The sequence below is a fragment of the Phascolarctos cinereus genome, unplaced genomic scaffold, assembly GCF_003287225.1.
Source record: "Phascolarctos cinereus isolate Bilbo 61053 unplaced genomic scaffold, phaCin_HiC Scaffold_726;HRSCAF=1367, whole genome shotgun sequence".
Lineage (NCBI taxonomy): Eukaryota > Metazoa > Chordata > Mammalia > Diprotodontia > Phascolarctidae > Phascolarctos > Phascolarctos cinereus.
In genome coordinates this window covers 80283611-80301794 of record NW_027556098.1, presented here as the reverse complement: position 1 = coordinate 80301794, position 18184 = coordinate 80283611, and the positions used below count along the sequence as shown (strand labels likewise).

The window sequence follows — 18184 nt, the reverse complement described above, 5'->3', positions numbered from 1 at the left end:
CTGTCAGTCACACTTTCCTTCTCTAGCCTTTCTACTGTCACTTCTCATCTCCAGAATTCTCTTTTACTTCCCACCAAAATATTTTTCCTTAAATTTGCTTTTATTATTCTCTGCCCCCAAAATAGACTTTTATATTTTGTAAGGGGGTTTGTGTGTGTGTGTGTGTGTGTGTGTGTGTGTTTTTTATTTTTAATGAAAATCCACCCAGTCATTTTTCTGAGTTACAGAAGATTGGATATAAATACACTTTCACAGCTTAAAAACATTTAAGACATTTTGCTCATCGCTAATCCAAAAGCATCCAAACAAAAATTTAGCATATGGTTAGACTTCTGTAAGAAATAGTCTCCTAGTTCATTTTGAAGAGGGGTAAGGAGGACATACCACTGTGAAATTTGGGGGAGTGTGGAATTCTAATCCAATATAATATACTAGTGTAGTTCTCATAAACGTAGGAATCTAGTGTCCATGGGCCAAGTGGCATGGAGGAACAGGTACTAACATTCATAGCTCCAGGTTTCATATAAGCTGGCATAAACCTTGGCAACTTCTGCCTTCTGGACTTTTTGAAAGGGGATCATAAATGTCACACTTATATACACATACATACATAAAGCAAACTTTCTTCCCAAACTGCCAAGCCAAGATATAAGGGGCAAGGGAAATTTGTTCTTAAAAGTCCCAGAGCACAGAACACTAAGATATTATTAACTACTACAGTATTCCCAACTGTGCAGATTTTGCACTTTATTTTACCCATTAAATATCTTTCTGTTTCTGTTTTAGTGAGACAGTGACTGCCACATGCCCTTTTAAAAAGAGAAATTAATTCGGTTCAACAAACTTAAATATCTACCCTGGTCTGGACACCGAGGCTAAAATGAAACCATATAGTCAGACCAGATCTGGAGTATTTTTTTCAGATTGGATTAAAACATTTTAGGAAGGACATTAATAAGCTGGAAAACATCTAGAGGAAAGCAACCAGGATGGTGAAAGGCCATGAGATAAGGCTGAATAAGGAAGTATCTCTGGAACATAAGCTGTTTAGCTTGGAGAAGAAGAGATTTGGTAGGGTGGGGAGAAAGGGAGAGAAGGGTGTGATTATAATCATTCAAGCAGCACTGTTAAGAGTACTGTATTTGGAGTCAAAGGACCTGCTTCTGCCACTGGTATGACCTTGGGCAAATGACTTCATCTCTGTGGAACTCAGTTTCCTCTCCTGTAAAATGAGTGGTTAGATAACTTCTAACATCCCTTCCAGAGCTAAACCAGTATCTCTAAGTATTTAAAGGCTGTCTCATACCTATGTGATTGGGTTTGTTCTGCACAACCCTAGAAGGCAGAACAAGGCATAGAAGATGGAAAAAGGCAGATTGTGGCTCAATGTAAAGAACTTCCTAAAAGAGCTATCCAAAAGCCCTGAGAGATGATAGGTTTCCATGCAGTGGACATCTTCAAACAGAGGCTAGATGACCACTTGTTTGATTATGTTGTAGAGAGGATTAGAAACCACTGAGTCCAATCCTCTCTACTGAACTGAACTGAACTGAAAATCTGTCATTCTGTGAAATACATATATTAAAAATTGAAATCCAGTAAAAGTTAGAGTATCTTTCATAATACTAACTCAGCAGCTAGGTAGGCATTGGATAGAGTGCTAGGCCTAGAGACAGGAAGACCTGAGTTCAAATCCAGCCTCAAACACTTAATAGCTATGTGACCCTGGGCAAGTCACTTAATCCTGTTTGCTTCAGTTTCTCATCTGTAAAATGAGCAGGAGAGGAAATGGCAAACCATTCCAGTATCTTGGCGAAGAAAACCCCAAATGGGGTCATGGAGAGTGGAACGCAACTGAAACAATTCAACAAGTGAATTTCTAGATGCTGATCTTACAAGTCTAACTATAGATGGCATGAACCAGATTTTCCAGTTTTTACTTTTTTTTTTACTCTAAACAGTTAATCACATATCTCATTGTGGGTTTAAAAATTATTTATTTCAAAATTTGAAACTTTTCAAAGCACTACATTTCAAGCTCTTTGTGTATATCACATCTTTGCCTCCCTTACAATGGCTAGCACAATGCCTTACACATTCAAAGTTTATAGCAAAACAACTGACAATTCCTTTAAATAAGTCAGTGAAAAGGATTCAGACTTCTGGTTTGCTTGAGTTAACTGGTTGATCAATTCTATGAGAAGAGTTAAATAAGTAGTACCTTTGTAAGCACAAACCAAGTACCATCTTTTTCTTTGCAATTTTATCCTACATGTAATCAGTGTATAAAGGAATATGAGTTTGAACTTGAACCTTTACAGAATTTAGAGGTAGAGTCATGAGAGTTCAAATTCAGAATTTTTGCTGTCAGCAACCTTAAATCCATCACGCATGCTCTAGTAGAAAAAGCCCTAGATACGAAGGCAAAAGACCTGGATTTGTATGTTGGCTGTATGACTTACTCCATGTGTGACCTTGGGTAGTTCAGTTCAACTAGCATCTTTGTTGTTCAGTCGTTTTCAGTCATATCTGACTCTTCGTGATTCCATTTGGGATTTTCTTGGCAAGGATACTAAAGCGGTTTGCCATTTCCTTCTCCAGTTCATTTTACAGATGAGGAAATTGAAGCAAACAGGATTAAGTGACTTGCCCAGCTAGTAAGTGTCTGAGGCCAGATTTGAACTCAAGAAGATGAGTCTTCTTGACTCCAGGCCAGGTACTCTATGCGCTATGGTGCCATCTAGCTCTCTCTAACTAACATCTAATAAGTGCCTGTTATATGCTAGGCACTGCGCTAAGACTGGCAACACAAAGACAAAAATAAAATCATTTCTAACCTTAAGGAGCTTATGTACTATTGGAAGGAGACATAGGAGTGGGAGGCATGAAAACCTCTCCAGGACTCAGTTTACTCATTTGTAAAATGAGTTAGGCTAAATGACCTCTAAAAGTCCCTTTATGCTCTACATCAATGAATCGATATGTGTAACTTTGTTTCTGGGATGCTGTGGTGAAGTACAGTGAAATCTTGGACACTGAGAGTTTATTTAAATATTAGACACATCATCACTAATGTGGGTTTTGAATGATGCCAGTGTTCCCTGATGCTTAGTAACATTTAAAGCTATTATCTCTATAGCCTCCTTTCACATGCCCAGACATTAAAAACAGGCTGTGAATTGTACTAGCAACAAGGCGAACATTTCATTACCTTTATGATCTAAAATGATTTAAGCTGATGAGCTGATCATTTAGCCATTCTGGTTATCTGTAAATTGCCTGTAAGGGACTGATCTACGGAAGTCCTTTGCACTTTTAGCTGGTCATTTGAAAATGAAGCACTGTAGCTCACTAGACTATTTTTATGCCAGAGGGAGATTGAAGAGTGTTGGATACGCCATTTCTATAAATCAAAATCTAATTGAGATATGAATAAAGTACATTTGGGGAAACCACACCAGTATTTAAGGCATGCTTTGTGTTATTACTACAGTCTTCTGATTTTATATCAAAGCATTAATCAGAATTTTTTCCCTTAAACCAAATGGGTGAACAAAAAATAAATAAAAATTGAATCAGCAAGGCTAATGTCTTTATGCCTGTTGTGATATAAACTTTGATGATCAATAATGACTGTCCTTTTTCCTCCCATAGTTGCACTCTGCTGTGACCAGGATGCAAGTACAAAGACCTGGTTTTAATTATACATTCGCTCATATATGTATCCTGAATAATGACAAGACTTGCATAGTGGATGACATAGTGCACGTCCTGGAAGAATTAAAGGCTGCTCGTGCCACAAACCGGACCAATTTTGCAATCACGTATCCCATCACTCACTTAAAAGATGGGAGGGAAGTGTATAATGGACACCAGCTGGGCGGCGTCACCGTGCACAGCAAAGATCAGGTCAAATCCGCACAAGCCGTCCAGCTCACTTATTATCTGCAAACACTCAACTCTCTAAATGACATGGTGGCAGAGAGATGGGAGTCCAACTTTTGTGATACAGTTAAACTTTTCCAGAAATCTAATAGGAAAATCAAAATGTATCCATACACATCCTCGACGCTGAGGGAAGACTTTCAGAAGACCAGCCGCGTATCTGAACGTTACCTGATCACAAGCCTGGTCCTAATGGTCACCATGGCTGTCCTCTGTTGCTCCATGCAGGACTGTGTCCGCAGCAAACCCTGGCTGGGCCTCCTTGGATTGGTCACAGTAAGCCTGGCCACACTAACTGCAGCTGGGATCATCAATCTGACTGGTGGGAAATATAATTCCACCTTCCTGGGAGTCCCCTTCGTCATGCTAGGTAATTATAGTTCTTTCTTTCTCTTTATCCTTCTCCTGTTGATTGTGAATAGGTTCTTTAAGTAATGAGAGTTGCAGAGAGAGAGAGAGAGAGAGAGAGAGAGAGAGAGAGAGAGAGAGAATGTATGTATGTGTGTTTTCATCTCAAGTCTTCTTTTCATATGAAGCAGCCTAATTTTGCTCATGTGCCCAGGATATTCCAGTTATATCGCATATTAATTATACTCAATAAGAAGTTTAGTAGAGCTCAGATTCTTATAATCTAGCCAAAGGCTCAGATTCTTAAAATCTGGCCCACTTACATTAGCAATACAAATGCTTAGATTCCTTAAGAGTCTGCCCAATATGACAGATGTTCTAAAAAACCTTGTCTGACTGAAAAAAAAATGTCTAGTAGAAGGAACCTTGAGGTAGGAGTTAGCCTTGCCCCTGTTGATTGTTTGACATTCAGAAAAATACTAAACTGTTCTATGCTTCAAGTTCCCCATTTATAAAATGAAGGGAAATAGTGTTTTCCTTTTTGACTCACAAAGTTGTTATAAAGTCAGATAACATGAGATGGTAGATGTAAAAGTGCTTTGAAAATTAAAAGTGCTAAATAAATTCAAGATGCTGTTATAATTCTGATCTTCTTATTAATCAATTCAAATTTATTATAGTGACAGTACATTCAGAGTTTATTCATTCCTGAAGGCAGCAGGTATTTCCAAGCAGAGCTCAATGATGCACTGGGATCAATTCCATTTACTCAGAAATGTGTCTGGCACTTGACCTCCACAAGAAATGGTATGATCTAGTGGAAAAGTCTTGGGCTAGCAGTCAGATGATATGGGTTTTAGTTCTGGCTACTCACTTAGCTATAGGATTACATTTCTTTACTCAGAAATCTTCAGTGACAGCCTATTTACATAGCAAATACAGTCTAAATTAGTTATCCTGGTAGTCAAGGTTCTCTACAAACTGATTCTCACCTACATTTCAAGTTTTATTTCACCCAGATTAGGCAATTCTTCATCCCTCATGCCTTTCTTGTCTACATACCTTTGCTCATGCTTTCTCCCTTGCCTTGAACTGATTTCTCCCTTACTCCCCTCCCCCTAGAGAAATACATATATCCACTTCTTAAAATTCTTCCCTGCTAGGCTTAACTTTTTCATGTAACCATCCCTGATCCTTCCCCCACTTCCTCAGCTAAAAATGATCTCCATCTAGTCAAATTTTTAAGGACATGCCTTATGCCTTTTACATGATCCTTGATTATAGTGCAAATGTCCTTAAAGGCTATCTAATGTATACTTAAGTAAGTGTCCCCTATATAACATCCCTGTAAACGAGACTGTATTTGAAGACCTTTCTTGATAGGGATTTCAGTGACTCCCAAGGCAACCCAGTCCACTTTCAGACAGCTCTAACTATGAAGAGGTTTTTCCTTATGTTGACTTGAATTCTGCATCTCTGTAACTTTTACCTACTCTTCTTCATTTTGTGCTTCAGAGTCAACCAAAATAACCAACCAAACAATCAACAAGACTTATTAAGCAGCTACTATGTGCCAGGTACTATGCTAGGCACTGTGAGTACAGAGACAAAAATGGACCAGTCCTTGCCCTCAAGTAGCTTACATTCTGTTGGATCTAATTTGTCTTACATATGACAGTCCTTCACATACTTGGAGACAGCTACCATTTCCCTCCTGGGACTTCTCTTCTCAAAATAAAGTGTTTCCAGTTCCTTCACCTGATTCTCAGATGTATTACATTTTACTCATCCCCTCTACTAGACTGTAAGTTCCTTTAAGGCAAGAACTCTGCCTTATTTCATCTTTGTATCTCCAGTACCTAGTAGAGTATTTGCACATTGTGGGAAAAGAGTGAGGGAGAAGAATGGGCTCCCATCTTATGATTTCACTGGTATAAATAACTCCCTCTCCCTATACAAATATGCATCATAACATCTTAGAGAGTTGCTTCTAGAACACAATGTCAAACATGTGGCCTATGGGCCATATACAGCCCACAGCACTCCTCAGAAAAACCCAAAACAGATTAAAATGTAATTGGGAAATATTTTAGAAAATAAATGAAAATACAACAAAACAGATAATATTAATATGTGGTTTTCTAAGTCAGTATGTGGCCCATGGGGATCTTCACATACAGCTTAGTGCTCCCTCTTTCTAGCTAAGTTTGAGCACTAGCCTAGAACACTGACGGGTTCAATGACACCTCTGATCACTTACCCCATGTATGTCAAAGGTAGAAGATGAACCCAGGTCTTCCTGATTTGAGACTAGTTCTCTATCTACCATGTAACACTTGCTTCTTGTCTTGAACATAATAGGTAATTAATATATGTTTGTGTTGGATTAATTTTGATTGGATCAGTTTAGATAATTTCTAAGGTCTAAGGTAATTTCTAAGATTCTATAGAAACATCCATATCATCAGGGTTCTTTCCAGTAATATTGTCTGATAGGAAGCTTTAGCCATCTGGTAATCAAGAAAGCGTGCTATAGGATCAAGAGTGCTCAGTGTAACTTTCCTGAGGACCTAGGATTCAGAGAGATTGTGTTTGCCTCTCCACCCCCATTTCAATACTTCCTTTGGCAAAATTAAAATGTCATTTGGAATCTCATACCATCATGATGGATTAAGCAGCATTTTTAGTAGACTGAAAAAAATCACTTCAACTTGTCTCATTAGCATGCCTTATGCCTTGTATGTAGTGGTAGCAATGGAAATTACTTTCCATTATGTATTGTGGTTCATGATAGGCGTGCTGGTGGGATTGTAAGGTACCAGAATTAGATTCTGCCTCTCACCACCACTGCCTGCAGAAGTTAGGTCTGTCTGATCACATACAGTACAATTGGAGCTTTTGCAAGGATTATTCTGATGGGGTTGAAAAGTGAAAGGATTTAGCAGATGAGTTTAACCAACACTCACACATACACATGCATGCACACACAGCCTTCCTTTCCTTCTAAATCCAATAACTACCTTGTAAAGTGGAAACAACTATCTGTCCATCAGGAGAAGTAATAGCATAACTTTAGTAATAGCATAATAGAGGAGCTCATCTATTAAATATATTTCCCAATTTTAAGTCACTTTCATAAAAATTATTGTTGTTCAGTCATTTCAGTCATATCTGACTCTTTGTGATCCCATTTGGGGTTTTCTTGGCAAAGAGGTTGGAGTGGTTTGCCATTTCCTTCTCCAGCTCATTTTACAGATGAGGAAACTGAGGCAAACAGGCTTAAGGATCACATAGCTAGGAAATATCTGAGGCTGGATTTGAACTCAGGTCTTCTTGACTCCAGGCCTGGCATCCTATCCACTGTACCACCTAGCTGAGTTTATAAGGAGTTTATAAGATGAATAAAAATAAAAGAGGGCAGTTAGTAGGAGGATGAGGGGAAAGAATAAAGTCACTCGATGAGTGCAATGGGCCCTTAAAGAATATAATTATAGGATTTGGAGCTGAAAGGGATCCTAGAGATCATGGGATCATAGAATCATAAATTTAGAGGTGGAAGAGTCCTAAAAGACCATCCAGTATTCATTTTACATATTAGGAAACAGAGGCCCAAATGTGAGAAGTGATTTGGCCAGGATTATACCAGGAGCACAGACAAGATTTTAGCCCAGTCCATCAGATTCTAAACCCATGCCTCCATAATAAGAACAAGGAATGTCAGCCCCACTTATAAAACACTTTAGGATGCAACCAGTGACTTGAAGAACAACATGACACTCCTCAAAAATTCTTTAAAAATCCTAATCTGTATAATCTTTTTAAACACTTGATCATCATGAGCTCCTTGAGGGCAACTGTCTTCTTCCTTTTTTTGTATCCCCAATGATTAGCACAGTGCCTGGCACATAGTAGGTGCTTAATAAATGTTTATTTACTGATTAGCTAATCATAATAAGGATTGCAATAGTAACAAGTATCTTTTACTTAGGATTCAAGTAGGAAGGGGAGGAATATTAAAATAAAATCAAATATTATTTGCCACAGCTTCAAACAGTTTGGGAAGCACTGAGCTGATGACTACTGTCAGACTTCCAGTCATGAGAAATCTGGCACTTGCAGTAAGGAAGGGAGCCCTGCGGGGGCCTCATACTCCCTCATTTGCAATTTGTGAAGAATGCTACATTCATTGATTTGATAGCCGTTTTCCCTGCTGAAAATCAGTGTGCAACCTTTCTGTACATTTTCCAGCCTAAGTAGATCTCAAATTACTGAGTCACAATGTGAAGCGATGTTACACGTTTTGGTAGTTTAGGCCCATTTACGATAAATACCATGCCACAATAGAATGGGTGCTTAATATGCTCATAAAGACAAACATGCCCAGATTGAAGGTGGTTCAGAGTCAGAATTTCATAGCTAAACCCATTTATTCTCAAAATGTATGTTAAAATGAAATATAAAGGATAAAGCTCTCATGTCACCTGAAACTGAACAGGCATCATTAAGCACCTACTGTGTCTTAGGAACTATAGATAGAAAGACAAAAATGAAATAGTCCTAGACTTCAGGGAGTTTACATTCTACTGAGGGTTAGGGGGTGAATAACATAGACATAGATGAGTAATACTGAATATATACCAATTCCTCAAAACTTCGAGGTTTTAATCTTACTGCTAGGGCAGCTAGGTGGTGCAGTGGATGGAGTGCTAGGCCTGTAGCTAGGAAGATGTGGCTTCAAATCCTGCCTCAGATATCTACTAGCTGTGTGACCCTGGGCAAGTCACTTAACCCTCTTTGCCTCAGTTTCCTCATATGTAAAATGAGCTGGAGAAAGAAATGGCAAAGCACTCCAGTATCTTTGCCAAGAAAACCCCAAATGGGGTCACAAAATGCCAGACATCACTGAGTAATTTATGTGAAAGTACTGTGATATACTAGATGTAACACTAGAGGGTAAACCTATTTCCTTTTTTGCTCCAGCTAGATGGAACAGTAGACATAGTGTTGTACTTGGAGTCACAAAAAAGCTGCATTCAAACCTTGCCTCTAATGCTTACCGTGTAACCCTGAGCAGATCACTTAACCTTCGTGGCTTCAGTTTCCTCATTTGTAAAATTGAGATAAAAGTACCACCTACTACACAAAGTTGTTGTTGAGGTTCAGATAAGACAACATATGTGGTACTTTGTAAACCTTAAAGCACACTAGGAAAAATATATATGTATACAGGTATACACATAAATATGTATGTATGTATGTATGTATGTCAGTAGTTCTATGTTGCAAACTAGGTTTGATGTTTACCTTCTAATCTATCCCAAGGAGATATTGTGAGGATTCATACAGATGTGTAGATCCCACAACTAAAAAACACATGGAAAAATGATTACCAAAATTGATTACTTGGGACAATTTTTGTAGTTCTTGGGTGAAGGATAATTTGTCACCTTAAGGGAGGTTACTAAGAATTCTATGACTAAGGGGTGATTCTTTGGTAAGGAACAGATGTCGCAAGTGAATTCATACCTGTGACCTTCAGGTGGATGACCTCTCCTTATTATTCAGTTATTTTTCAGTTGTGTCCAATTTTTTTTTTGCTCTGTTTTGGTAAGGCAATCGGGGTTAAGTGACTTGCCCAGGGTCACACAACTAGTAAGTGTCAAGTGTCTAAGGTTGGATTTGAATTCAGGTCCTCCTGACTCCAGGGCCACTGCTCTATCCACTGTGCCACCTAGCTTCCCCAAGTTGTGTCCAATTCTTCATGACCCATTTGGAGTTTTCTTGGCAGAGATACTGGGACAGTTTGCCATTTCCTTCTCTAGCTCATTTTACAGATGAGGAAACTGAGGCAAACAGGGTTAAGTGACTTGCCCAGGGTCACACAGCTAGTGTCTGAGGCTAGATTTGAACTCAGGTCTTGCTGACTCTAGGCCTGGCGCTCTATCCACTTTACCTCCTAACTGCTGCCATGCATATATCAAGTGCTTAATTTCCAGGAAGTACAGTGGATAGAGTGCCAGCCTGGAGTCAGGAATATCTGAGTTCAACTATGGCCTTATTAGCTTACTTACTCACACTTACTACCTGCGTAACCCTGAGGAAGTCACTTAATCTCTGTTTGCTTCAGTTTTCTCAACTGTAAAATGGAAACAATAATAGGATCTACCCCCCTGGGTTGTTATGAAGATAAGAGATAATAGCACAGGGCTTAGAACATAGCAAGTACTATGTAAATGTTGGCTATTATTATTGTTATTAACTGAATTGAACTGAAAATCTTCCTCTTTCCAGACATAAACACAGGCTTGCTATTTAGTCCAGACACATAAAATTTATGAAACTTTTTTCCTAAAAAAAATTACATTTATGTAGCCAAGCACCATATCATATAATATATTTCTATCATAAAGCACTTTAGATGTGATCTGACCCTCACAAAAAACTCCAAGGTACTATAGGTACTATTATTATCCCCATTTTACAGATAAGGAAGCTGAGAAATTCAGTGACTTGCATAGAGGTAGTAAGTATCTGAGGCACCATTCGAATATAGGTCTTAATTGGCTTCAAGTACAGCATACTCTGTACTATGCTTTCGCTATCTGTTGTTAGTCATTTTTCAGCCATGTCCAACTCTTTGTGACCTCATTTGGGGTTTTCTTGACAGAGATACTAGAATGGTTTGCCATTTCCTTCTTCAGCTACTTTTACAAATGAGGAAACTGGGGGAAAAAGAGTTAAGTGACTTGTTCAGGGTCACACAGGTAGTAAGTATCTGAAGGAGGGATTTGAACCAGTCCAGGCCTGGTGCTCTATTCACTGCTCCACCAAATGCCCACTATGCCACCTAGCTGCCTCTAAAGAAAAGTCTCTGAATTAATTAAACCTATAAGGATTCAGAGTATTGTGTTGAGGTCTTTGAAAGGAAAGCACTTTATAAACATCAGCTACTCGGTGAGAAGAAAAATGAGTTTTAAGCTGATTTGGTTCACATAAATTACATTGAATTCTATTAGTTTTCTGGGACAATTTAGTAATTCTGTCTTCCCATATGAAATCTGACTCTGTTCTCGTTTCCTGTAAATGGGTTTATTTGTTTTTCTTTATTAAATATTTTCACACTGAAACTGAAAGCGTGATCCATTGCCAAGCCATTCCACTTCATCTTCCCATTTTGTAAACCCTTCATCATCTGGAGAAACTAAGGGAGAAGCTGTTATGTTTGTGTGGTATAAGCTAAGAAAGCAGGAAAACCATCAGCGTTCTAAATATCTGTGCAGTGGCTCTTGGTGTCTGTATACATTCAGCAGATGTACTTGGCTTTGAGGAAATCTGGATTGACAAAACAGATATCGTAAGAAATTCTTCACTTTACAAGAGCATGGAATTCCTTTACCTTAGAAATCCATGCACCTTATATCTTATTTTTAAAGTATAGCATCATTTACAAAAATTAAATTAAAAAAAAAATTAGGTACAGGTCTATTGTATAAAATAAAATGACACTATATGTGCTGTTACTACTTGATTATTTCTGAGTTTGTTATCTGCACTGGAGAATATATAGCCTAATGCTACCTCCCCAGGGCTACCCATCCAGGTTCCAAACCACTAGGAATGGGACTAAATCCAGATGGGATGAGATCAGGGCTGGCTCAGAGTGAGTGTGTTTATCTGAATGAATTCCAGCGTCAAATAATTTGAGAATTTTTTCCTCTTAGCGTCTCCTGCTTCTTCTCCCTCCCATTAGCTTGAGAGTGTATGTGTCCATATACCACAAATCCTTGAAGGAAGAAAAAATTATGAACAAATTTATATATGTGTGTGTGTGTATATATATACATATATATATGTATATATATATATATATATATATATATATATATATAATATATATATATATGTATATATATATATATATATATACATACATATATATACATATATGTGTGTGTGTATGTGTGCATATATGTGTATACACACACACACACACACACACACATACATATCCATTGCTACTCTTTGTACCTTCTGAGTCTTTGTTGTTCAGTCACGTCCCATTTTTCATGACCCCTTTTGGGGTTTTCTTGACAAAGATCCTGGAATGGTTTGCCATTTCCTTCTCTATGAGGATATAAAGAGGGTTAAGTGACTTGGCCAGGGTCACACAGCTACTAAGTGTCTGAGGCTGGATTTTAACTCAGGTCTTCTTGACTCCACGCCCAGTGTTCTATCTGCTGTGCCACCTAACTGCCTTTTTGAGTCTACCAGTAGTGAAATGAATAAAATCAGAGTTCTTTTTAGATCACATGCCTGGCACAAATGTCTTCATCACTGAGGATGAATAGACAAATATTTCTTTCTCACGCTAATCCTCATAACTGAAATATTTTCCCTCCTCATCTCCATCTCCTGATTTATTTGGTTTCCTTTGAGTTGCAGCTAAAATTTCGCCTTCTACAAGAAACCTTCCCTGGTCCTCCCTAATGCTAGTGCCTTCCCTCTCTTGATTACCTCCCCTTTGTCTTGTTTGTACATCACTGTTTTCATGTTGTTTCTCCCATCAGAATGTGAGCCACTTGAGGGGAGGGACTGTCTTTGCCTTTCTTTTTATCCTCAGCATTTAGAACAGTGCCTGCAACATAGCAGGTGCTTAATAAATGCTCACTGACTGACTAACTTTAATACTACAAGGATCTGACATTTCCTCAATATGAGTACACTAATATGTACCTTCCTCTTCAAATACAGATCACCACCCGTCTACTACTTAACAGTAAAGTCCAATCAATACACATTTATTAAAAGCTTACCATGTGCCAGACACTGTGCTAAGAACTGGGGCTATAAAGAAACCTAAAAACAGTCCCTCTCCTCGAGGGGCTCACAATCTGATGGGGGAGACAACACGTAAATAACTATGTACAAACCAGATACATACCAGAGAAATTGGAGGTGGTCTAAGAGAGAAGGCATTAGCATTAAGGAGGACCAGGAAAGACTTCTTGTAGATGGTGGGATTTTAGATAAGACTTGAAGGAAGCCAGGAAAGGCAGAGATGAGGAGGGAGAGAATTCCAGGCAGGGGGACTGCCAGTGAAAATGAGTGGAGTCAGGTAATGAGATGGCTTACCCAAGGAACAGCACAGAGGCTAGTATTACTGGATAGTAGCGCACATAGAAAGAAAGCAAAATAGAAGAAAATAAGAGAGAAAGGGCCTAAGTTATAAAGCCAAATAGAGGATTTTCTAATTGATCCTAGAGGTAATAAGGAGCCACTTGAGTTTATTGAACAAGATGGTCATTATTAAATTCTCTGGCCAAAAATATTTCTGACTTTCCCAAAGCCACCCAGCTAATCGGTGGATGAATTAGCTTTAAAACCCAGGCCCCATGACTCTTAGCCCCATTATATTTTCGATGGGCTTGGTTCCAGAAAGTTTGGGTTGTACCCTAGCTGTAAGCAATGCAACATTAGAGACTTTGTTTGACTTCTCTGAATCACAAGTTCCTTTTCTGTAAAATTAGTAAAATAATACCTGCCATCTTTGCCTCACAGAGTTATTGTGAGGATTATACGAGGTCATATATGTGAAGACTCTTTGTAAGGTATAAAATGTAATACAAATATTTTTATTAAGGTGTTTCTGGATAATCTAATATATTCTCTTGTGCTAAAGCCCTATACTCTGATGCCTCACTGAGGAATGGAGGTGATGCTGGAAGGTCCTACCTAGGTGGAAAGATTTCCATTAAGGGGCCAGTGACAGACTATATATGTCTGTCAGCCAAAGGCCAGCCTGGCTAAATGTGGCTCAGTATAGCTACAGGTCTATAGTAAGCCAGCTCTTGTTCATATAAATATGGATTTTCTGCTATATCTTGGGATCTCTCCTCAGCCAAACCTTGAGAGTGGTTCAGTGGAAAGAGTATGATTCAGGGGAAAGTTTAATGCTAGATTTTGAGGCAGAGAATCTGCATTCAAATACCAGCTCTCCCATTTACTACTTATGTAACCTCGACTTCTCTTGGCCTTAGCCTGCTCTTCTGTAAAAGGAAGGAGTAGGCATTTCATCCGGCTCTAATTCTGTAATCCGTGGCATGACTAAGAGGAGACATTTGGATAGAGACTCAATAAGTCACTTAACCTCTCTTGGCCTCAGTTTCTTCATCTGTAAAATGATTGGGGGCTGAACCAGATAACTGCTAGGATTCTTTTCATCTCTTAGTAATCTGACTCTTTCATACCATTAACTCCTTCTTATCCACATCAAAGAAAGTTTAATAACTTCAATAATTGGATAATCTAAAGTCTCTTTTACATTAGCCCTTAGAATATGATCATAGATGCACCCTTAATTGATGCTTAGATATGAATAGCACCCTTTATTTTCAGTGTTCGAGTGACACTTCTCCCATCCGCTAGATAAGCCAACAATCAGCCATTTAGAGTTGGGTGAAATCTTAGAGGCCATTTCAATCCAGCTCCCTCAGGGAAGAAGTTACATGTGCACAGCTTGCCCAGATAGTCAGTGGGAGAGCTACTATTTGAACCTGAGCCCTCTAATTCAGAATATAACACTTTTTCCCCTGAACCAAATTGTTTCCCAGGGCCTGGCTGAGGAGAGATCCCAACATAATGAAGAAAATAACACATTTACCCAAACAAGAGTTGGCTCAGTATAGACTTACAGAGATTGGTGAACTATGTCCTGTAGGCCAAATCTGGCCTGCTGCCTGTTTTGGGTTTTGTTTTTGTTTTTTGTTTTTGTTTTTAGATGTCCAGTGAGCTAAGAATGGTTTTTACATTTTTAAATGCAGCAGGTTGGATTTGTCCTGTGGGTAGTGGTTTGCCAACTCTTGCTGTAGACTGACAGATATGTAGGTATCCACATTTGGATCTTGCAGCTATCCTATGAATTTTGTTAAACTACCTATTCATTAGAATTTAGTAATGTGAGTTTATGCTTCTGAGTTTGGTTTAGAAACTCCTTGTCCTTGTTTACCTGTGAATATCAGAAAAAGAGTCACTTCAAAGGACCCTTACTGAGATATAGAGCCTTTTAATTCTAGGTCACTGCCCAAATTATGGAAAACTGAAGACGAGGTGGTTTTCCATTTCTATCATTTTTCACTAAGTCCTAAGTATAGTATGAAGCTTATTAAGGAAGTGTCAGCATCCGAGTTAGCAGAATTTCAGCATGAGGCCATTCATTGAGTGGCGACGGGAACTCAGCAGCATAGAGATCTTGTCTTATATGCAGGGCAAAGCCCTTTAACAAGATTAAATAGGGAAATTTGCCCATATAATTTCTGTTCTATCAAGGCCACTATGATGTTAACCTAATGGGCATTGAATATAGAGGTAGAATACCTGGAATGGAATTGTGATTGCCCTTTTCTGACTGTGTGAACTTGGCCAGATTACCTCACCCTCTCTGAGGCTTAGTTTTCCCATCTGCTATATAGGGATAATAGAGAGGCAGCGTCGAGAACAGACTGAACCTTGAACCAGGAGCCAGAATGTCCATGCTCAAGTTCTAACTGTCATTTGTTCTATGACCTTAGGAAAATCACTTCACTCTGAGCTATACTTTCATATTCTACAAAAAGAGGATTAGTAAGATTTTACCTCATTGCATTGTTGTGATGCCATTGATAGAGGGGGAGTTTTCTCACTGGAATTTTCCTGTACCAATACAATCACACATATATGTGTGCATGTGTAATATTAGATAGAAAGATATAGATAGATAGAATAGATAGATAGATAGATAGATAGATAGATAGAAAGAATCTGTATCTAGAAATACTTACATCTATATCTATATGTATGTATATACATTTATATATAGTATTTGTCCAGACCTGTGATTTCCCTGTGTATATCTATACATGCATACATACATACATATAAACACGCATGTGTATTTACACATATACACAGCCCTATGGCACTATTTTAATATGTATTACACATATGTGTACATATTTATGTAGTATTATGGATGTATGTGTATATAGTAGTATTCAGCAGAGCACTGTGCTTAGTCTTAAGGAGGTAATTTAAATAAGACATACACACACATAGGTGTGTATGGTGTTATCATTATTGTTGTTTGTAATTCGTGCTCAAACAGGACTAAAATGACATCATGATATCAGAATCAATGTAGAGTGTGTCCATACCAATATGAGCTCAGAAGGTTCTACCACAGTTCCACAGATAGGCCATATGACCATTTGGGAGGGAGATATCTGTATATGTCTCATATATATGCATATATATTTTACATGTGTATGTATATATTTACATATAATGTGTGTTTACGCAGACCCATGATTTTTCTGTACACATATATGTTCAAATTGTGCCACAGGGCTTCTCTCACTGTGTTGTATGCACACTACATATCTATGTAACATGTGTATATGTATGGGTGTAATAGTATTCAGCAAAGCACTGTGCTTAGCCTGAGAAGATAGTCTAGTTTAAATAAGACATGGCCTCTTCTATACTTGTACACTCCAATTCCACTATTCTTTCCAATACATTATGCTGCCAAATTTGTGAAAAGGGAATCTGGGCCTACAAGCCTACATTGCTAGTGTTTCATTAGCAGCAGAACCTGTGTTGGCTTTTCTTTTTTCCTTTACCAAGACTGAGCTCCAGAAAGTAAGCTCCCCTTCTGATATCACCAACTGCCAGGAAGACCCTAAAAGCCTCATCTGAAGAGCTATGGGACTTCATTTGAGGCTAAGGGCCCAGAAACTCTTTATGAGAACAGGAACTTAACATGGGTTTGGATCACTGGAAGACCAATACATTGGTGAAGTAAAAGAATAATGATAAAGGGACCTTGGAGAAAAGACTATCAGAATAAGAGGCCCAAGGAATAGCTCAAGTTCATTTTCAGCACCTCCCCTTGGCCCTCCTCTGTTTGTTACCAAAAACAAAACAACATATGCTGTGAAAGGCTTTAAGGACAGACTCTCTTCTTTCTCCATAATTTTCTTTCAATGAGCTCCTATTTATGGAGGCAAAAAAGAAGCCAAATTCTTTCCCAAGAACTTACAACTCAAAGTTCAGTTCATTCCTTGACTGCCTCTTTTCTATTAGCATGTGCACAGCTTATATTCAAAAGATTTTCAAAATTGAGGACAATTATCTGATGCCTGTGGAAGTGCAGGGTACTTAGTATGCAGCAATAAAGATTTAGTGGAAACAGGGTAATAACCTATCAGCACCTTTCTTGAGCAGGATGGGTTTTATTACGTGCCCCCACTCATTTCATGTAATAGTTCAGTTAGTACAAATTTCCTTTTTCAGATTAGCTTCTAAAATTGTGCAGCAGCAAAGCAAAAAAATTAGTCCTTAAGGGTTTGCTCATATTTTCCTTAGAGTTTAATAGATTATAGTATACGTGAGGTACTGAGGAAGACAAGAAGCAATATCAAATAATGACATTATCCAAAAAATTACATGAATAAAAATATATGAACACTATTAATAAATTAATTACATTGAATTAAGAATCATAAAACCTGATAAATGAATGTAACTTTGTTATTATAATCACGGGTTTGGTTCCTTTTCTTCTATATTTAATGGCTCAAACTGTCTTGAGGTTATTTTTTGGTTAAAAAAAATGCTTGTGGTGAAAAGTTATTTGCTTTTAAGCATGCCTTCCTTCAGCTGTTCTATTTTCCAGAACAGTGGCTTTATACAAAACTGCTTCCCATCTCCACAACTTGGAGGCACTATGGAGCTACACCTTTCTTTTCCCTCACTGGCTCATGCCCATTTATTTTTAAGCAAAGGTCACTCTGTCTTTTCAGAAGGCCACATTTGAAACAAGCTTAATAGTTTTCCCACTGAGACTAGAGAACAT

The 18184-nt window shown here is 38.3% G+C and overlaps 1 protein-coding gene across 1 annotated transcript in view; it reads left to right on the top strand.

Moving 5' to 3' along the window:
• Positions 1-18184, top strand: part of PTCHD1 (patched domain containing 1) — a 62689-nt gene that overhangs the window by 34694 nt on the left and 9811 nt on the right. Inside the window, exon 2 of the mRNA XM_020989894.2 lies at positions 3655-4315. Within this exon, the coding sequence (XP_020845553.1) occupies positions 3655-4315 (661 nt within the window). The remainder of the gene's footprint in view (positions 1-3654; positions 4316-18184) is intronic.